Source organism: Cimex lectularius, unplaced genomic scaffold, assembly GCF_000648675.2.
Source record: "Cimex lectularius strain Harlan isolate CLEC.00 unplaced genomic scaffold, Clec_2.1 scaffold222, whole genome shotgun sequence".
Lineage (NCBI taxonomy): Eukaryota > Metazoa > Arthropoda > Insecta > Hemiptera > Cimicidae > Cimex > Cimex lectularius.
Window position 1 is genome coordinate 383,090 of NW_019392817.1, and position 23,232 is coordinate 406,321.

At 34.1% G+C, this 23,232-nt stretch overlaps 1 protein-coding gene across 4 annotated transcripts; it reads left to right on the top strand.

Annotated features, from left to right (window-relative positions):
* The first annotated feature begins 4,018 nt into the window (after positions 1 to 4,018).
* Positions 4,019 to 22,550, top strand: LOC106672383 (tetraspanin-9-like). Of its 4 annotated transcripts, none has more exons than XM_024228377.1 (8): positions 4,019 to 4,267; positions 13,725 to 13,802; positions 13,856 to 14,047; positions 16,468 to 16,638; positions 16,711 to 16,791; positions 16,870 to 17,001; positions 19,537 to 19,707; positions 22,252 to 22,421. In XM_024228377.1, the coding sequence occupies exons 2-7, from the start codon at positions 13,725 to 13,727 to the stop codon at positions 19,627 to 19,629; spliced, it is 747 nt and encodes a 248-aa protein (XP_024084145.1). In that variant the 5' UTR covers positions 4,019 to 4,267; the 3' UTR covers positions 19,630 to 19,707; positions 22,252 to 22,421. The 4 variants fall into 4 exon arrangements, with proteins under 4 accessions (XP_024084145.1, XP_024084144.1, XP_014259253.1 ...); XM_024228376.1 differs by lacking the exon at positions 4,019 to 4,267 and adding an exon at positions 9,829 to 10,453; XM_024228378.1 differs by lacking the exon at positions 4,019 to 4,267 and adding an exon at positions 12,433 to 12,566.
* The last annotated feature ends 682 nt before the right edge of the window (positions 22,551 to 23,232 follow it).

Sequence of the window (23,232 nt, forward strand, 5' to 3'; positions counted from 1 at the left end):
TACCCTTATTAACCAAAGTAGTAAACAGTCTCATTCACAAATTCTTTCATATACAAAGCTTATGACATTACACAACATAAGTGGCCCCAAATGAATAACATTATATTTAAGACAACTGATAACGTTAAACCATCGAGCAAGAGCACGATGGCACCTCTCCCGTTACCCTCCTTACAAAATATATTCCACAACTATCTAGAAAACTATCTAAAGAATTACACAACTACTTCAACAATTAATATTCTACATATACTAAGTCATTGGCCCCTGAATGCAACTCATTTTGGATTGCGACTAAGAAAACACTAAAATACAAAAACAAGCTCCAACTTCTACAACGAACAGATGGGGGAGCGGGGCTAACTCTGATGAGGATATAGCCCAACTACAAGTACAATATTTATCAAAAATAGTCACTCCACATCCTGTTTAGGACCCAGTCCACGCCACCAATATTATTGAACAGTCCTGATCACTCCTACAACACTATCCCGTTATAAACAATAATCTTCATAGCCTATCTCTTCAAAGCTGTCCTACGCCCAACCAACTTCCTGACCCCATGGAAATTCTCTTCTTTTCCAAAACCAAAAATACCAACTCACCACCGTCAATCCGTCTTTAGCCTATAATCGGTAAGATTCTTGAAAAACTACTGTTGCTCCGTCTGTATAACGAATTTACTTCCCACATAACTCAATCACATTCTACTTTGGCAGTTGCCACTTGACTATCCAACAGTCTCAACGCATTGTAGACCATTGCCACTGCCCCGAGCTGAACCGAACCATTATTGCCTCGGCGCCTTTCTGGGCATACACCAGGCATTTGACAGGGTATGACACCCGTGTCTTCTGTTCAAGGGCGTCCTACCATCAATTTTATAGCATATACCAAAATCATATCTTGCAGACCGTCACTTCTAAACTGTAAAAAATACGTATTTCTCCTCTATTTATTCAATTCTCGACAGTGTCCCACAGGGTAGCGTACTCGTACCCCTTCTTTACAAAATGTTCAGTACCCACATTTGTAACACATTGAAACTTGAAATTTATTTTTATTTACAAAATATATACAGAATTTACAAAGAAATTAAAAGACTGGCTTCAGGCTTCCTGCCTATATACCTGATCTGAAGTAAAAAAGAACTAATTTAAACATATCTCAATATTAGTACAGAGGGGGAAANAAACTCCACAACGCAAAATGAACACACAAAACTTAATATCTAATCCATCTATACATTAAGTAGTCATAATTGACCTATTATTTTGATTAATTATACTTGTTATCTAAGGACTTAGTTGAGATGAAAAAGCTAGTGTCACGAGCAGGATTCGAACTCTCGACTTCAGCGCAATACACTGCTGCTCTAACTAGTTGAGCTATCATGACTTTGACCCACTCGGACACCGACTCCTCTTCTCAACCTACAACCTTCCAATTTTCCCACTTTTTGCCATATTGGCAAATATCGTGTAATCACAATAGCTCAATTTAGAACAGCGGCGTATTAAACTGAATGTTGTGGGTTCGAAACCCGCACCGTGTGACACTTGCTTTTTCATCTCAAGAAAGACCTTAGATTAAAAGTATACTTAAATTCATATATAATGTTAAATGATTATTCAGAAACCGTGAGATGCGGTCTGGTGTGATGTAGATTTCAGAAAAACATTTTCTTTGTCGTGCCAACGTTTCGATCTTTTATTGAGATCATCTTCAGGGCCTGGGATTTACAAACAATGTTTACATTTAACAAATACATTTAGGATGTGGATAAGTGAATTTATACAATGCAAAATATGTTTTATATTCAAACAAAGTATTTCTACTCACTCAAAGTGTNGACTGTATTTAGTAGATGTGTCATGATTATGTCTGCCAGTATCGGGCCTAGGTTGCTACCCATGGCTATACCAAATAGTTGTTTGTAAAAGTGATTGTCGTATGTAAAATATCCGTTAACACAGCAGTGTCGGATCATTGTTACGAACGTGTTCTTTGATAGTGTTGTGTGTGGTGTTATGTTGGGCCATTTATCTTTAATAATGTTCAGTGTTGTGTCTAAGGGAATGGTGGTAAACAATAATGAAACATCTAGGGATATGAGAGAGTAGTGTGAGGGGATGTGGATATTATTAATTTTGTTTATGAAATGAAATGAATCATTGAATTTGATTAATGATATTAGCGTAGCTGCGACTAAGTTTACATGTATCTGTTCTGTAATTGATGCTGTGTTTATCTCCGTTGATGTAAACCATTTCTAGAAAGTTACGCTTATGTCTGTTTTGTAACTAAATTGGTTTAAAGTAGAAATACGTTGATTGAACATAAAAAATATTTTTTTCATTATATAAATTCACTTTTTTCCACATCCTACATGTATTTGTTAAATTTAAACAATGCTGCAACCAGGCCCTGAAGATGATCTCAATAAAGATCGAAACGTTGGCACATAAAGAAAATGTTTTTCTAAAACCTACATCACACCAGACCGCATCTCACGATTTCTGATAAACGCAAAGATCGGCAGAACCAATGCAGATTTACATTATTGATAAATTTTGTCGATACTGTTCCTAAAAAAATCAATAAATGAATCGTGAAATAAAATTGACTGGCTTAAACTTAACTTGTAAGTATATTGTTTGGAATGACCATACTACAAATGATTGACTGAGGCCGCTTAGATTCTACCAAATAGGTTACATAATAATTAAATCCCTAAAAGAATCTTAAAATGTAAAACTTAGGAGGAAATCAGAGCAACCTTCATCCTGTTAAGAATAAACGAAGTAATCCTTGACCTAAAATGTTTTAAAGTTGAAATATTCGATTAAAATAAGACGGACAACAATATTTAAATTTGTAAATACAATTGAACCACTGGATTTTGAAATTTATTACATAGCTTTTAATATTTTACTTTAATCTTTACATACGTACATGATATTTTTGCACATAGAGCTAAAATGTAGCGTTTTCACCTAGGAAAACATCGTCTACAAGATAAATTAAAAATTAAGTATCTAACTTTTTATAGTTCTGTATGATTAAATAAAAAAGCCTGGAATTATACAGCACTTGGAGATATAGGGAACATTTTGGAGTTTGCAACATCAGAGGTCATGCTGTAACCACCGTTACTGAAATTGTAATAATGAATACAAGTAATTATTTAGATAAGGTCGGGACAAAACAAAGAAAGTAAAGAAAATATTCCTCCACGGATTTTAATTAAACAAATAAGTAACTCTTCAATAAAGTATTAACTGTCATAGAAAATCAAAAAAATAAAATAAAATGGATAATGAAACAGTATCATGAATAACTTCACCAAACAAAATAAAATAAATCAATTTGTACTCAATCCTTTCTCCTTTTGCCCTTATTTCTCAGTATCTCTCTCGCACCTCACTGCGAAAATCCCATTCCCGTCGGCACCCTCCCCTCTACGTCATGATAATGTGATCTAGGGTCTATTGGGCGCTTGATAATATCTGGGTATATAATAAGTAATCTGGGTTCGAATTTATCCTTAACACTCTCACCGAAGCGGCCACCGACGCCCCTCCTTTTGTTTTTATTAACGTAAATGTATTTGTATAAAGAACCAATTTGGAAGAACTAATTTATGTTTAAATCATTTAACAGAAAATTATTACCTATCATCTTGATCTGCCTGCCCTCGCAATTTATGTTTAGGATATGGGTGATTTGAGTCCACAGAAACACCTAAACACTGATACGCGTCTCAATCGACAAAAATCACCGAGATAGGCAAGATGATAGGAAACTATGAAACTATAGGTTCATTACCCCGCAGAACACAAGAGAAAATCTCACAAGAAAATAATTAGTTTAAGGAAACTCAAGGTTCGACGAGGATGAGAGGGGATCTAACCACTAAGCTTGATTTGCTCAACATCAATAGCCGAAGAGATCAGAGACTTGAGAAGGTCGTCAATCACAATCAAAATTGTGAAATAATACAAGATCGCTCTTGTTTTCAGAGAGGATGGACAAACAGCGAACGCGCCGGTGGATATTGGATAAGGCCGAGGAGGAGTGGATAAGTGAAAGTTGTTCGCCAAAGCAATGACGTAACGAGACGAAAAGAGCTCGACGGGAATTCTTCAGTCTGTCCAAGTTCTTGCAACGGTCAACAACCGCCAGAAAGGAAATTTTCTATATTTCAAAACACCAATTGCAAAATTGGGAAGAAGGGAGGCTCCATTTTTAGCTCAACAAAGAAAACGTAAGTCACAGTTTTGTTACGGCAGTAGTTTCTGTGATGTATTTATTCGAGTGAGAATTTCCAAACAGTCTATTTTGCAACCCAGCATTATCGCTGAAATTATTATTTTCTTTTGTAAAAGTATGAAAACATATCGTTTTTGTTATAGCTAACCGTCAACACACAACAGTACAAAAATAATGTAAAATCGCCTTGCTAAATATTCTGAGCCATCTCGAACAAATATTGTACATTCCGCGTTTTGGTTTGCTCAATGTAACATTCTTTTTAGAAATTTCACATTCTCAAAGCTGCTGTCCTCGTAGTGAGGTAGAATTCTGAACCCTAGATATTATGAATAGGAGGCCAGCTAGTCCTCGAAAAAATGCATTTAATGAAAAAACTAGCGAGGGTTGTTTTCGTTCATCAAAAACCCAACATTCCGTAGGATATTATTTCTCGTTTATTTGACGAAAAATGGAAAACGATTTTTCGTACCTACCCCGTAGTCTCTCCTTGTGTGTCGAGCGGATTCTTCTTTGGCAGGATGTGACACGTGATGGCCCGGAGCATAAAGCTTCACTTCCATTCAAAACCTGTAAAAATGGCAAACGTCGACGACCAACTTAACGAGTTCGGGCATAATCAACTAGTTTTATTGTTGTTTTTTTGTAATAATGAATGTTCTATGTTCCAACTTACGTTATAAGCAACGCCCAATTGTGATAGATATTTGCAACGATTAGTGTATAATTGCAAACCGATTGTTAAGTTCCATTTTTCAAGGCTTTTGTTGATATTCTCTTCCCATGTTAACTGTTTAAACATTTTAAAACTACAAACTACATTTTTCTTTTTAACCACAGGCAATCCTAATTTTTAAATAGTAAATTACATTGTGTTAACACTTTTTGTTTTTCTCTCATTCATATTTCTTGTACGCTTTTTTAAACATGACACGAAAATCGATAATTATGAAGAAAATTGTCGATTTGCTGTAAAGCAACTCTTAATGTTTTGTTTCCATTTAACCATAATGTAAATTCACAATTTAGTACCGACTATTTTCAGCAGTATTTAGAAACACAGCACATTCGTTTAAATTGACTTCCTTTCCATTTTTGTTCACTTACAGAATTTTAGTTTCTTTGGTCCGGTGAATGGGAAAAAATATTAATATGAGAATAGTTATGAAAACCAGAGTCTTGTGCTCATTTTTGTTATGACGAGTCAGCCAAACCAAAAGAGCTCCCGTTTCTCTTCCTATGAATAATTAATTACATAACGTAAAAATAAAAAATATAATAAAATAAACTTGAAATTATTCCCGGAAATGAAGTGATTTTACCATAGTTATAAAAAAATGCAGATATGAGTCATTCTTAAAAAAATACATTACTTTATAACTGCTTGATTTATATATATACTTTAAAATGGCGTAATATGTCCATAATATATCCTAAGAAATTTTTAAATGTTTGGAAAATCAAAATACAAATCAAATTTGGTCGCTACCGATTTTGTGGCCGATAACATAGCGAGGATTCGCACAACGTCCAAAAACAAGTTCATCACCCCGCAAACTACAAGGAAATCTCTTACAAAAAAAGTAATATTAAACGAGTATGCTTTATTCTGATTCTGATGACATTCAATTTTATTTGAGAATTTGTCAATAATTTATTCATAACCTTGCCATCTTTCAGGCTATGAAGGTACTTGCCTGTCTATCACAAATTTTGTGCTATGAATATAACCCGTCTACAATTGTTGCAATTATGGAGAAAAATTACTAAATTTGTGTAAAAACTGAGAATTTACATTTTGCTTCTGTACGGAACCTTTTCAATGATATAATTTCTCACTAGCCACACTGAAGCTTAAATCCTAACTTTATAATTGTTATGTATTGGTTCATTCCACTGTGATGATGTCTAACTTGCGTTCAAGCAGTATTAATTTGTATTTATTTTAGATTTTTTATCAATCCAGCAGATAGAATTCTCGTAAATAATTTTTCACAGACTTTTTCCAAAGGTCATGGTCAGCCCAACTTAATATAGACACTGATTCAATTTTCCATAAAATTTACAGCTATTATTCAAACAATGTAAAAAAATCAAAAACAACCATATAGAGAATCGAAAAAATACTTTAAGCATTTGACCAATAACAATCAGCTTAATACACGCTATACATGTAGGCATTTGTCAAAACATTTCTAAGTGCATATCAAAGTACATGACAATAGCTTCACAAGAAATAACTATTAATTAAACATTAAAGTTGAAAGAAACCAGGTATTCCGAGGTAGTCTAATTTATTTCGAGCGCGTTCGGGCTATAAAGTTTATCTTTAGCATCTCTAACTAAATACAATCATAAAAAGCTACAATAGCCAAAGGAAATGGTTAAATAATTGAAATTGCATTTATTACCAAGTCTCACCAAGCTTAGAATTTCGAAGACAGCAATCAATACTGTTCATGTCATAGTTACACATAAAACTTAAAAATTGTTTAAAACTAGGTTGTTGGTATCAATACAAATTTAACAATGAAAAACTTAAAATCATATACCTACTAATTAACCATATTTCCTAGATAATGTTCATTATGTTTTAAAACTGTTAATTTTTTTTTTCTATATACGCTATTTAAGTTTCAGAGATATTTTGAAAAAACTTACATAAAAAGAACTGATCTATATTTTATTACTTTTAAATTTAAATATTATATATAATTCCGTTTTCTCAGATAGGAAAAAAACTTTTCCAAGTACAATCCATCCTGTAAAAAACTGCACGGTGTAATGGGCCCAGCCCTTCTCACTCCTTACTCAAATCCTTCTGGGATAATGGCAAAGAGTCAAGCGAGTGTTGAGATTTGCCCCAGATCCATTAGTTTTCTAATCACCAAATAAACCATAATCTGAACTTTGCAATCAACCGCCGACCCATTTCTGTTGATGGAATGTTTTCAGTCGTTTTCGGTAGCGTGCAGAGATGGCAGAATATGCAAATTCCGTCATTAAAGGGCGAAGCACTTTGAACTGACCTGGTCTCTTATAGAAAGTGTAGTTCTTTTCCCGGAGAAGGGCCTTCTGTCTCGAACAGTGGCCAGAAAAGTTTGCCCTGTCAGCTTAGTTGTACCAATAAAAGAAACTTTTAAAAAAATCTCAGACGCTCGTATTGAGTGGTAGTTTTTTTACACAAATACTTATCAGTTATCAATAAAAACAACAACAACAGCAAATAGAGATAAGCTCTTGTTAATCATGGAGGAAGGATCAGAGAAAGAAGAGGTCAGCACAGCAAGTATTGTACAGAACTTATTAAGATTATATTTAAATTATAGATAATAATAATTGGAGGAAATAATTGGTTTTTCGTATGCTCAACTAGCCTCTTAAAAACGCACATATCCATTTTCTCCCTTGTTATAAAAAGTAAAATTACTTTCTACAACGGCGTATTGAAGTTTTGAAATAACCTATTAGTTACTGTAGCATTAGAAAGATGTGCAACATATCAGATTTAGACCAGCGAAAGACCAAGGAATCGAAAAAAAATTACTTGTCATGATCCTGTGTTGTAAATTTGGACAAAAACAGTCAAACCGTGTTACCCAATTTAGACAGTTTATCGGTGGAATTCTAACCGCAATCGCTCCGAATCATTTTCAAAGATTGGAGCAAAGGGGAATTCAAGTATTTGAACGGAGCTCGTCAGCCAAGACACTGGGCTGCCGATCCGTTTAGAAGATGGAATTCAAGAATGGAAAAAATTAATTTTTACGCGTTTTGTTTTTTTAAGGTTGGCCGTGCAAGAACTAGAATACAAATGTAGTCGTTGTCTATCTTCAGAAATTGGGTCATGTCGAGACAGGTCGGTTACCTTGACATACTTCCGGTCAGTGAAAGTGGAAACAACAGAGGCGTTCCTTCAGTTTCACTTTTCAGCATCCATCCTTCCTTATTTTTGTAATTCCATAACTGCTTTTCTAAGTCACCTCAATAGTTTAAGCCGGGCGGTTATGGTCCTTAGGATGCGTTTGGTTGTATTGAAATCTTCAATGGAAATATATATAAATTACAACTTGATGAAATGATATAGGGAAAGTTTTACAGTTTACACATAGACGGGGATAATTAGGGAAAGGAAAGCCAAATTGTTGAAGAATTAGACTATGCAGAAATATTTTATGTGTGGAATGTGATGATTGTTTTATATTATTATATGTTTTGTGTGATATGATGATATATGTATGTTATCGATATTGTTGTCTATATAATCCTGAAAGGATAATCAGGCCGAACCATTACCCACTTTTTTCGCATTGTCGGCTTCTTTCGCCTCAAAAAAGCCGACTCTTCGTGTCTTCCTATCCTCGCTTCCTTCCCCACCCCTTCAAAACCCAACGTTTATATCATAAAACAGCAATATCTCACTGGCACTCTCAACACGACTCACAAGAATGACACATCTACACGGAAAACAAACACTTTGAGAGAGTATGAATACTTTGATTGAATCTCAAATTTTCTAGCATTGTATAAATTCTTTCCTGTTTTTAATCTAAAATTTTCTAGTATTATATAAATTCATTCTTCTTTTAAATCTAAAATTTTCAAGTATTGTATAAATTCATATTTTTTTCCACATCCTACATGTACTTGTAAAATTCAATCAACTTTTATAAATCCCAGGCCCTCAAGATGATCTCAATAAAGATCGAAACGTTGGCACGATAAAGAAAATGTTTTTATAAAACCCACCTCACACCAGACCGCATCTCACGATCTCCGAATAATCTTTGCTGTATTTTGAAGAAAAAAGAGCAAAATTCTTATTTGACAATTATTTCAGACGAAAATAGTATAAAGGAAATTTAATGCTGAATCCGAAACTGTCCAAAACTGGCCTGATAACATATCGTGTTTTTCTCAAGTAGAAACCATAGAAAAACTAAGAAAAAATCGTAACTCTTCACGGACTGAAGATAGGTATAGGGACTATACGTTGAACGTTGTTACAAATAGGGTGTTGTACTATCACCCAAAAAAAAAATTCCGCACTATCTTTGGACACCCGGTATAATTGGCCATTTCTACATAAAATGTTGTTTTCGAAAAAATAAAGCATTTATGGGTGAACTTATCCTCGGTTTATTCAGTCACCACCGGCGAAATGTCGATGCTTGCCTGACAGGGCAAACCAGGGAAGACAGATGAACTAACTGAATAAAGCTTTATCACTGAGAGTACCTCGACAGTCTTCAATTTTTGTCTATTGAGTTGTGTTAAGATAAAAAGGGGTACAAACAGATTCTAAGTTTCTATGGAACTAATAGATACAAATACAAAGAACTTATGATAAAATGTCTCAAATGTGGGAGTCATGCACGTCAATAAACGAAGTATCGAGTATCCTGCTCTTGTTAAACTTGTTTAATTTTATTGTAGTGATTAAACAAATTTGCCTCCAATAATGCCCCTTACCCATCACTTGTGGTGAAACTGCTTACGAAATAAGTAAAGAATTGCCGGCCAACAGAATCCGACAGTTTACAAAAGCAAACAAAATCATTTTTCAGCTGATATACAATTTAATGAAATATGTACAGATTACCTAGAAAAAAATTCCTACCCTAAGGAAGGAAACCCTTTAAAGCAAGGAGTCTCAGTTGTATAAACGGAACTAATACCTCTGATTCTTATATCTGCGTACGTTCAAAATTTGTTTGTTAGTTTTCAATTCACGCTCTAACATCAGAGTGAAGAATCTTATCATAGCGGTGAAGTAGAGAATAACAGGAATGAATGCCAAACATTGTGAAAATCTCGCCTGCTTTACGCTCATTATAAATAAATTGTCAAAACTGAATTCGTGTCCCGCCATTAGAGGTATTATCCGCCCCAATATTACAAAGAATTGGATCTTCAGAAGAGAAAGCAGATGTCCCAAGTTTCTCCTTTTCATCAACACTACAAAAAGAAAGACGAACACGACAGCTTACGACCGGAAAGATATGAAGGCGGTGACGATGACGACGACGATGATACGAATCCTCAAGGAAGATGGCAGATGTCCAAAGTTTCCCCTTTTTATATGCTGTATATAGATGAAAATGTGAACCGCAGAAGACTGAGAGGTGGGAAGGATGATGACGATGACGACGACGACGACGATGATGATGAATTTTACACGGTGATCATTTTTTCTTTTTTTTATTGTTTGAAACACTTGTGATCCAATAGGTATTTACAAAAGCTTAAACAATTTATTTAAATTTTAAATATTTAATTTCATTGGATTTTTAAAATTTCAATGCATCTTCAATAAGAGACCACATATACAACTACAAATTCAAAAAATTGCAGTATCACCTGAAAATAATTGTTTATTTTATTTTGTATCCGAATTATCACGTAGGCGACTGAAAAGAATATGGATTAGAGACTTCTTGAATGATAATATCGTATTATTAAACCAGATCAGCTGCCAATGGGTAGATTTCTCGCCCGTAGTGTCACAATCACAAATTGAAATCCATCCTGCTGGTTATATGTAATGCATACAGTTGTAGATGAAAATGGTATTTTGTTGTTTATTTCAAATAGTTTTATCGTTATATTAATTACAGCATACTTATTTTAATGTAAACCAAATTAAGCGAGTTCAAAAATTCATGAGTTTTAATAAAAATCATTTAATTACGATGATTTGAAAGAAAATTCACTAAAACATCGGATAATCATAGATAGAAAAAAATAGAAAAATTGTTAGTTAATCTATCACTAAATGATTTGCCGGTGTTTTTGTGAATTTTATCTCCAATCACATAATTAAATATTTTTTATAAAAACTACGTATAGACACCAATACTTTAACCAATTAGCAACTAGGTATCTCTTTTCGAATCCAAACATACACTTCAGTTCTATGTTGGCACTCATGAAACTTCTTTTTCGTAGTTGATTTTCAAATGAACTTGTTTGTTATAAGGACATTGCCTCCGTCCAAAAACGAAAAAAAATTCAAAGCGTAAAGGGTGTCCGCTAAAAGTGAAAAGAGAAAAGAACAATAGCACCATAACAATGGGATCCCATTATTTACCATCAAACCACTAAATGATTTTTCGGTGTTTTGGTGAATGTTTTATCAATCCATCATAATAAAAAAAAATTTAATTAAAATTCCTTAATTTCGATTTTGTTTAATTTGGTTTACATTAAAATAAGTATGTTGTAATTAATAAAACGATAAAACTTTTTATAGAAAATGAAATAAACAACTAAATGAAATAAAAACAGAAACGAGTGTCCGATTTTTGTCTTTGAGTGTATATTTATCCTATGGATGCATATGCATGTTATGATCAGTATGATCCGTGTATAATGCCACGTCTACATTGAATTAACAAACAACAAAAAATTTTGAGAATTCCACTTGATGTCCGGGGGTGATAAAGCTGTAGTTTCTTCGATCTCTATCTCTCGCTGATTTGGTCTGTTACTATATGCAAGGATAGGCAGATTTAAATGATCGGAAACTACCAAACTAGCACACGTATTAAGCCGTTTTATACATATTTCAAACTCAGTGATTACTATTGACAACATTTTCAAAGAACGTTGTAAAGAATTGAACACTTACATCTACTACTATCTCACTGTATGAAAATTGTTAAACTAGGAATTAATGTAATTAATGAAAGTAGTTGAGGAAAAACGTCCAACTTTTTGATAAAATTAAAACGCACAGTATTCAACATTTGTTATACCGTAAACGAAATAGCACCACAACATTAATTATTTTTAAAAAATAACATAAAAACCACAATCATTACATAAAATGGGAAATATATCTGAAAAATACCAGGCTGATGTTTAAATTGTATTTTTCGCATTTCTTCTTTCTTTTTTATGTGAGTTTTCCTTTTCATTTTCTGGAAGTGTTAAGATGATGAACTACAACCTTCCGAATTCTAATTCCATAATTAGAGGAGCCGTAAAAAGTTCCCCAAATGCAAAAATGAAAAAAATTTACATGCAATAAAGATTTAGATTTACATTGGCTCAAATCAGCACATTTACCTACTATAATGCATTGAGCATCAACAATTGTCATATCAATCTGATTGGTTGAAGCGCCGAACATGTCGGGAATGGAGAGAACCGCGGCAGTCTCTCTTAGATGTTTCCTGAGGTCGGAAGATTCTTAAATTGAAGAAAATTTGCGGAATTGAGCCTTGACTGAATTCATCGTCTTCTCAGACTACAGTTTGTCGACTTCGCATCATATCTTTTTTTCAACGCCAGTGAGCCTTTGTTTTAATTTTTTGTATTTTTTATTAATGAATGCGTTTGGTGATTTATTTCTTATTTAAAAATAATGTGCTGAAGCACGGCAGAGCCGCTATTCTTTTGTTGTTGTTCTCTTTTTTTGCATTTTAATTAAAATCCTTTTTTATATACAATTGTAATCAAATCATTTTTTTAAAATTCCTTTGCCACTATTCTTCGGACGGGGAAGGATCCACAAAATTTAGGTCTTAATTTATTGGTTTTCCCAGTAATACGACATAGTTCGTCATACTACATACTACAAACATGTGCAGAGTTGAGACTATTACTTCTCGCAGTCCACCGGCAAATCCAGCTTTTGTAATTTACAATAAATTACCGACAGGCCTCGTGAATTACCCACCTCGGGGTTGGCAGTACAGGGTCAGACTTCGGTCTTATCCGTCCATCCAACGAGGTTCCAAATCCAATCAACTCTCATTCTTAAATACATTCTTAACTATTTACATTCCATTCACTCACTTGGTGGTAGAGTACTCGATATTCCACCATCACCTTTATATTTAACTGTGTAACACTTTTATTTAAGCGTATTCCATATTCCACCATCGACCCTCTCACACATTCACTCCCAACACATGCTAGGGCCACAAAAGTATATACAATAAAACAATACTGTTTCCTCCAAGAATCAGAACTGAGGACCCAAATACTCGCTACTGTGCTTTAGCACAATTCTCATATCGGGTGGCTTTCCTTCGCGCTATCTATATGAAGCCAAGGAATTGCACCCTTCAATTAGGTGGGGACATCAAGCAACCTTTCTCTCCATGCCAGACACCTATGCAGGCTTTGGCCCAAGGTCTCAACCTCGCATGGCCTATAAGGAAAAGAAAAACAGATTGTAGGAGATCATCATTCTCACCACTTTCAAAATTTTCAATTAAGAATTAGACAAAAATAAAATTATAAATTATTGCAAGACTTTGGGAAATAAAAATCAAGTAATACACCATAAAAGATGAAACTTCAGAAAAATATACTATAGTATGAATTACAAAAACAAAGTTTATGTGTGAGGATACATTTTTAATAAATGACTTGTTATTTTTGCTTTTTATAATGAAGTATATACATAATTTCGTAAATGTACGTTTTTTAATCTGTTCAAGATGGGGCACGATGGGGAGCTGGACATTTGTGGAAAATTTATCAAGTGCTGCATGTTCGTAGCAAATGTCATCATGTTCGTAAGTAACAAGAAAGCACGTTTTTCTTCTTTTTTTAATTTTTCCTGTTGTAGATTGGCGGTGTAGTCATTGTGATTCTCGGGGTGTGGACAATCCAGGAAAAAGGTTTCATAAACGCCCTGGTGGGCACCAACCTCTTCCTTGGTTCTGTTTACATTTTAATATTCTGTGGAGTTGCCTTGTGTGGTGTATCGTTCTCCGGCTGCCTGGCTTCTGTAAGAGAGATGAAATGTCTGCTCCTAACGGTAAGAAGACACGTTAAAACCATTCTAAATTTAAAACCAAGCCAATAAATGTTTTGAACATCGACAATTTTATATTTTGGGTGATTTCTTGTCGAGATCAGACATGTCCTTTTGCAAAGGGTAAAATAGAACCCAAGACTTAAATCAAAGGCGGTAGAACAAACCCAACCCTGAAGAAGAAGAAATTCCGAAACATAAATTAAACAAACATTAATAAATGACTTGTTATTTTTGGCAGAAAAGGTGACCGTAAACGGCCAAACTACAAACATAATTATTTCAATTAATTATAATTTTTATCTAAAGTCTTGGTTGAGATGAAAAAGTTAGTGTCACGAGCGGGATTGAACCCACGACCTTCGGCTCGAATCCCGCTCGTGGCAATAACTTTTCATCTCACCAAGAGTTTAGATTAAAAAGTATAATTAATTGAAAAAATTTAAATAGGTCAATTATGAACGCTAATCATATATGGATTTATATATGCAAAAGCTCCTAATACAATTTTTTCCTGTTTTGTGCAATTATGTTGGATGGTCAAATCTTTTAGAATGTTTTAGGACTCAGAATAAAATAATAAAACATAACTTTATTGACTGGGAGTTTTTCTGGGGTGTTGTTGAGTGTGTAGAGCTGATAGTTGAGGCCGGGACCGTGTAAGCCGTTAGTAAAGGTCCAAGGCCGCGTTCAGAAATAGCGACTCAGTAGACTCGGCACTCGGCAGTGGAAGAAGGGACTCGTACAGCAAGTAGCCAAGTCGGTTTGTTGAGAAAGCGAGTACCCTTCCTATTATGCTGGTGTTGTGTTAGTCGGTAGTCCACGTGGATTTGAATAGCGAGAGCATGTCGAGAAAACGAGTCTGAAGTCAGCGGGGCTGTGCCTCTGCTTACGTACAAAATTGCTCCACGTTGATTGGCTGCAGAGTAGCAGTCGAGGTCATTATGAACTGATGGTGAAGCCTAGTGGGTACTGTCGCAGGTGGTCACCACATAGCTCCACAAAGACTGACCCTCTGAAGGCATCAGACCATTGAAGTAGAATGGCGTGTTCTTGGATTTAGTACCTATAATGATCAATGAGTTGGGTCGGCAGAGAAGCTTTCATGTATCAAGAGCACTATTGATAGGAAGCTCTCAGAGGAGGACTCGAAGAAGTGTCAGCCTCACCTGATTTAGGATAAACCAAGCGAGATTGACACATGGACACCTACTTTTGGGCCAATGCCCGTGTATGTGTCCAGCTGCAGGGAAAGGTTGCTCAATGTATCTCACTTAGTTGAAGGGTGCAATTCTTGGCTCCATATAGAGAGCGTGTATGTATGTCGTTTGTTATGAGAATTGTGCTAGAGCACAGCAGCAAATATTTGGGTTCCCTGGAATCCGCCCAAATCTTGGAGGAAACAGGGTTGTTTTACTGTATTTACTTTTGTGTTTCTATCATGTGTTGAGTGAATGTATTTATTAGTGATAAATCTAAATCCAAATCCAAAAGCATAATGATCAGTCTTTCTATGAGTGATGCAGAAATATGGAATTGTGTGAAATTGAAGCATTAAAGAGTTTGTGGGAATGTTTCACCCAGCTATAAGGACAAGATCGAAGTCTAATCCCGGATTGCAAACAAAGTAGGGTAAATAATTCTCATGGCACACACATATGAGAAGTCTGCTTCCAATAATACATAATAATGATAAAGCCATATAGAGTAAGTTTATCTTGTAAATTCATAATATATTCTCCATTTTCATTGATGATTACAATTTTGTCATGTCGAGTTGAAACCAACTATGTAATTAATTAATATTAATAATTTTGTCCACACCAAGAATGAAATATGAAGCGTGGAGAGAAATTTTTCTGGTTTGGCTGGCACACTTAATTTTCATTGTTAGTTTTTCTTACATGAATTTAGTATTTAATTGGAAATTTATAAATCCTTCCATGGTACATTTTCACCCTGAATGACCAGGTACGTTCTATTTACACTGGTATTCTAAATGTATAGCAAGTTAAAATAAAAATATATCATGGTGCTTAATGAGTAAATATTTAATAGTGCAACTTTTTTTTAACATCTTTTGATGTTACTTTTATAGCAATTGCTATGCATAGTGTATAATTGATTTTTCTACCGATAAATTACTTCTTTCTTTTCTTTTTTTATTGTTATCATGGTTGTTATGCAGACAAACAAAATGTTAGGTTTTTTTATGAATGAAAACAACAAGGGTTCTTATAGTTTTACACTAAATGTATTTTCAAAACTATTTTACAGGCTCCTCTTCTTCAGATTATCTGGGGTCCAGTATGTAAGGCTTCAAAAAGCGCTTAATGTAAAACTAAACTACCATGTTGTCTTTGTTCATCATTTCAACTGAAAATAACAATTTCTTAAAATTAAGAGAAAAACTTTTTTCTCAGTACGCTCTGGCAGTGTTTATCCTGTTGGTGATGATACTCATAGGTGGAATCCTCGCATACACTTTCAGGGATAAAGTTCACTCTTCAATGGAACAGGAAATGTATTCTTCTATTAAAACATATGGTGAAGAAAAGGCTTTGAGCAGAGCTTGGGATGACATTCAAGAAGTGGTAATTGACATATTACACAAACATTTAAAAAATTATATAAACAATTATATCTTATTTTTCTCAATTTACCAGCTCGAATGTTGCGGCGTAATGTCCTACACAGATTGGAAAGGTCACATTCCGGAAAGCTGCTGTAGACTCTCTTCTGGAAAAGTAGCGTTCACAGTTGCAAACAGTTTTCTATTTTCAATGTGTTTTAAACTGTATTTGTTTTTTGTTTGTATTTTGCAGAGGGTGAACTGCAAAGTATTTCAAACATCTCTTAATATCTGGAAAAACGGTTGTTTAAATGTTACTGAAGAATTTATAAGGGCACATGCTGCGATTGTTGCAGGAGCTGCTGTCTCTGTATCGTCTCTCATGGTAAGACAATAAATATTTTGTTTTGCTGTATTTATTCATAATTTTATTATTACAATACAATGTTTTAAAACAACAAATCGAAATGCTGTTCTTACAGTGAAATAAATGTTTTAAAAAATTGTAAGTTTATGTCAAACTTGATGGTGTTGAGTTAGGCTTTGCTTGCACCGTTTTTGTTACCAAGAAATATTTGTTTATTAGAAAAATGAATAATGATCTCTCTATCCTTTTCTCAAACCGTTCTGTACTTCTTAATGCTAAGTTCAAGGTTTTTAAGGCAGTGTGTCGCTCCTTGATTTACTATGCTTGCCAGGTTTGAGGGTATCGGCAGTTCGATGTAATCTAATCATTTCAGCACTTTTTAGTTGTAAATTGTTTCGTATGCTGAATTTCACACCTAACTAAATGTTATATATCAACCTTTTGTTTGTTTACAACTCCACCATTCATACCTAAGTAGGACTGAGCACACTCTGATTGCTTGACGACTACAGACTCTCCAAAATTATAACACTTGAATAGCGTTGAAATTAACGCTAATTTATCTTGGTTTAAAGGCACTCAATTCACTAGCCCAAGATATTAATATTAACATTTTGTTCAGCTTTAACAACCATGAAAACTGGTTCACTAAATTTTCAGCTTTTGAATCATTCATTCGTTCTAGGCATTTTGAACGTTATACCGAACTGACTCTTAGATCCAATAGATTTACACTCTACAAAGAACTTGATCATTCAAAGGCATTTTTCAACTTGTCCAAAACAATCTAAAGTTATTCTCTATCAATTTAAGCTGGTTCTTCTAACTCAGGTGCAAACTCATCTACCTGATCCTTCGTGAGGGAATACTTCCTTTTTGGCTGAGTGTCCCATTCTGTTGGAGTTTGAAGTGCTCTTTTTGAGAACTACTAGAGTTTTGAAAGTATGTTTGACAGCAAAACTTAATTTCCTGGATTGTTCGTTGACCTGGTTGGTTTTGCAAAGTGTGCAGTGTAGTACCGCAGACAGCTTAGGTAGTGATTCAATTTTTAATTTTATATTGAGGCACTAAGAGTTTACTAATATTGGGTTGTCCGGAAAATAATGCAGGATTTTAAGTTTTCATTAAAAAAAATCTATATAAAATATTCTGTTTACGTTTACAGGATTACTCATTTGTTCCAAATGATATTGTTTGTTTACCTCTGTAGCATTCCGCTACTTGGAAATAATTCAGTCATCCTTATAATGTCAAAGCGAGAATTTCGTACGATTTTCTTTTACGAGTTTAAACTCGGCCGAAGCGGAGCCCAAACGGCTAGAAACATTAACCAAGTCTGGGGCGAGGGTTGTGTTAATGAGTGCACTGTGCAAAGGTGGTTTAAAAAATTTCGGGAGGGAGATTTCAGCCTTGAAGATGAAGAAGGTCGTGGAAGGCCTTCCTCTCTTAATGATGATGTTCTGCGATCAGTGGTGGGTGCAGAGCAACTCAAAGTCAGTAAAACGACCGTCGCTGACCACCTCAAGGAGATTGGAAAAGTGAAAAAACTCGAAAATTGGGTTCCACACTCATTAAACGATCGCCAAAAAAATCAGCGCTTTGATGTTTGTGCATCACTTCTTTGTCGAAACAAAAATGACCCATTTCTGGCCAGAATTGTTACATGTGACGAAAAGTGGATTCTCTACGATAACACTAGACGTTCTGGACAGTGGCTCGACAAAGGAGAAGCTCCAATACATTTTCCAAAGCCCCCAACTCATCAAAAAAAGGTAATGGTTACGGTATGGTGGGCTTCATTTGGTTTAATACACTACAGCTTCTTAAATCCTGGCGAAACCATCAATGCTGAATCATACTGTAACCAAATTAATACCATGCATCAGAAATTGGCAGTAATGAAGCCCTCTTTGGTCAATCGGAAAGGGCCCATTTTGTTGCATGACAACGCTCGACCACATGTGTCACGTGTAACGTCACAAAAATTATTGGAGCTTGGCTATGAAACTTTGCCTCACCCACCCTACTCTCCGGACCTCTCGCCTACTGACTACCATTTTTTTAGACACCTGGACCACTACTTAGAACACATAATATTCAAAAATCAAACGGAACTGGAAAATGCATTTATTGACTTTATCAATTCTAAAAATTCTGAATTCTACTCAGACGGAATTAATAAGTTACCAACACGTTGGGAGAAATGTATTGAGAGTATGGGAAATTATTTTGATTAAAGAACATTGCTTTAAAGTAACTAGTTTCTTTTTTTTTGTTTAATACCAAAATCCTGCATTATTTTCCGGACAACCCAATACTAATACTACTTTAATACTTTTATTAATCTTTGTATGTACATATTATCTTCTATTTAAGTAAATCTCAGCCGGCCGCCACCTACAGCATACAGTTTAATGATCAATGCTTTTAATAAGCATTCTTTTAATCAAAATTTTTATTAGTTTTTTTACTTATACATTCAAAATGAATAATGTCACTTATAAGAGTTATAGGTAGAGATTGGTAATGTTAATGCAGTCAACAAACTTTCAGATGATTGGTTTCATATTCAGCTTAATTGCTCATAGGATAGTAGTAGAAAAAGAACAAATACAAGAAGATGAAGATGAAGAGGAGGACAATTAAAACAAGTAACTTGTGCAAGCAGAATTTTTAAGCTCTGAATAAATTCAAGCAAACTTTTTAAATGAGATCCTAAAAACTGTAAGTTTTTAAGAAAGAACTATTTATTTAGGCACTTGTTACTAATTTAAAAATTAGTTCTAAAATATTGATGGAAGAAGGGCACAGTCATGATTAAAACATCTTTCTCTCAAAACTTATCGTATTCAACCTAAATGAATGTAAACACAATCTGCTTCTAGACATGTTAAAAACTGAAAAATATTTTAAATAAAAAATTTTTATTTAAAAATATTTATTTTATCACTATGTAGTGATGTCGGCCTTATGAGTGACTAACTCATAGTTTATTTTTTGTCCTACTGAAATTTATTGTTGTTGTGGAAATTGTTATTTATGTACTGTTAACATTTGCAGTAATTGCTCTGTATGAAATCCAGCATATGACAGTAGCTGCCCCATATTTCAAGAAAAAATATTCACACCAATGAAAAGGTGTTCTTTAAACAAGCAGAAAACATACTCCTCCCCTCATGCAAAGACAAAATTAAATATTTACTCAAGCTGTAGTTGATTCTCCAGATCCATCAGCATCCTCATTACTCCCACCATTGATTAATAATGTTGGTGAAGTTTACAGTTCGAAAACCCAACACAAAACTTCACTTCCAATAAACATTTTCATCAATAATAATGACCCTTTAAATCTCCCTTTCTCTAATTTAGAGTTCACGATAACTTTGAAATGCTGCGATTGACTAATTAAACACTTAACAGTATCTGATCAATGTTTCTTATGCGACAACCAGCTTTCACTACGATATTGATAAGGATTCGGGTTGTGGTCTAACCCAGTCTTGGTTAGACCACAACCCGAATCCTAATCACTATTTGATCAAAGCAAAGTACAAAATATTATTAATAAAACTATCGGGAAGATACTGCCCAAAATTTGGAGAGCTACTATCAAAATTCAAATTCTTAAAAAATCTTTAGTCTGTTATTTAAGAAAATTATTTACAAAACCAACTGTACAAAGGATTAACTGGTTTGTAGAACTGAAAAACTACTCCCAGAGTGGCAATTAAGTGGTTTTTGTAAAAATCAGAGGACGAGAGACAGCTGAGTTTTTCTTCACATCTTTGTTATATTATCTTCTGATATGTATCTACATTTGTCTGTCCATGCAGTGCTATATGTTAATGATTTGGTCATATTTTGAAGTGATAAAACCTAAATAACTCGCAAAAAATTCAACCACATTAAAGAAAATCAATAATTGGTTAGCAAACAACAGATTCAAAATTTACATATCTAAACTTTTTTTAGGTCTTAACTTAGTCAATCAAACATTTAAACTGGAAATGGCACACAACAAAATTAAAGCAATCTTAACAATCCTCTTTTAAGCTCATTTGGTCACTTAGCATGGGGTGTTGACAGAAAGAGTATGCTTACTTTTTATAGATTCTTAGTCCGAAGAAAATTATAATACAGCTGTAATGCTTATGTCCCAGCAAATGGGCAAAGATTAATTTTAATAATAAATAAATAAACCCAATACATGTGACTTAAAATTGTAATAGGAGTATTTCAATCTAATACAGTTAATAGCCTGTATGTGGATATTGGTGAACTTCTCCAACCATACTTCACACTTACACTTCAATTACAGGTCATATGAGAGACCTATATTTCCCTATAAATCACCCCCCCCCCTTATAAATCCCAAGGCCTATATTATTATAATAATATTTCCATACTTTTACATCTACTTTGTCAACTTTTTACCAATATTACTCCTTTAACCACCTACAACTGCAACAATAGTAGAGGTAAGTCATCCCAATCAAGGTCTTAGTAATTCTATGTCTGCCATTATCTTCACCCAAGCAGGAATTTTTGAAAATTAAGTTCATACACATGGAATTTACTTAAACGGATGGATCGAAATCCTACTATTGTTTGACACCTTATTGTATTGGTGTAAATTCTTTCCCAATGCAGAGACATTTTGGTTAGTGTTAGTGGATGCAACAGTCTTTGGTGGCAATCCAACAACAAAGATGGCAAAATGCCTTAACTCACTTGACGACAGACCAAATTTGATCTGCAAATTGTCATTGTCGAAAAGCAGTATCGAGACCCCATTTATTCCACTATTTTCGGTGATTGGTTATGTGCTACTGCCACCAGCAATGAGAAGCTGATGGCATTCTTAGGTAGACCAAAATGATCAGAAAACACCAAATTTAAAAAAAATGTTTGTCTTCAGTTGTCCATTTATATAGTGGCTCATCTTGTTTGAAGGACTCTTTAAACCCATATTCTTACAAATATGATGGACAGTTAAATTTTTGATGATTTAATAATTTATAAATAAATGTACAATACTTTGGTTTGTAATACTTACAAATTTCACAATTGAAAATTTATTTTCTATCATTAAGCCTGTGATGCATAATTTACAAGTATAAACAATGATATTTATTAGAAACCTATGACAGGATTCAAAATCAAGTGAATTTGAGAAAATTATGTCACAATACTGAAGGAAGGGAGTTACAAGCCAGACATTAGACACTAATAATATAATTTTGTTGGTAAATAAATTATTTGTTTCAGCTCCTTGGTTTTATCTTCGGCCTGGTGATGTTCAAGATGATCGAATGAGTGATGACTCAGATAAGTGAAGCGAACGATCAACCTTCGTCCCACATGTACATATATTTTACATAAGGCCTTCTTCGACTTTTTCTTGAATAATTATTGTACATACGACACTTAGTTTCAAATGTTACCACTATTTATAAACAAATGTAGATATGAATTATCGATTATTCTATTATTTGTAAATTATTTATCGATAAACTATATTTTTGTAATTGCTTGAAAGTATCAAGTAATTTAGAATGAGTAAAAAATTGTTCATTTCATTTATTCAGCCTGAATATCCATGAGCAACTTATGCACTACATTTTCGCTAAGATTTATATATTAATAGACCAGAAAATGTTATATACATTGCCAACAGAAATACACACAAAGCAATATTATAAAAGCTAGAAATTTCCTAAAAGTAGCAATACATTTTTTTCTAGATTGCTAATTTTTTATCTGGATCATTATGTTTAATGGTGCCATTACAAATTATTACGCTTGTGGTAAAAATAAATATAAAAAACATGTACATTGTTGTGTTTCACTCATCAATCAAAACAAATATCCTTTTAGGTGGTCAGTCAACTGTCTCTAGAAAAAAACCTAGTATGAATTTATTGTTTTCTAGCACCTGAAAGTTACACTTTTTTAGCCACAGTTCAAACTTTTAACTGCCACTCAACACCCCCCCCCCCCAAGGGAGAATAATCAAAAGAAACTTTCGGATTTGCGATCTTCCTGGGCTAGTGAATATCAAGTACCAACGGTTATTCCGCATCAATTGTTTCCAAAGATCTGTACTAAGAGATGAAAACAGTCCGACTAAATATGGCATACTCCGGAGAGGTACACCAAAGTGAGCAATCTAATTTGCATAAAATGTTCTGCTATGGTTGTTAGTCATTTTTCCATTCGAATGGCCTCAGGCCATCTAGTAAACCTGTC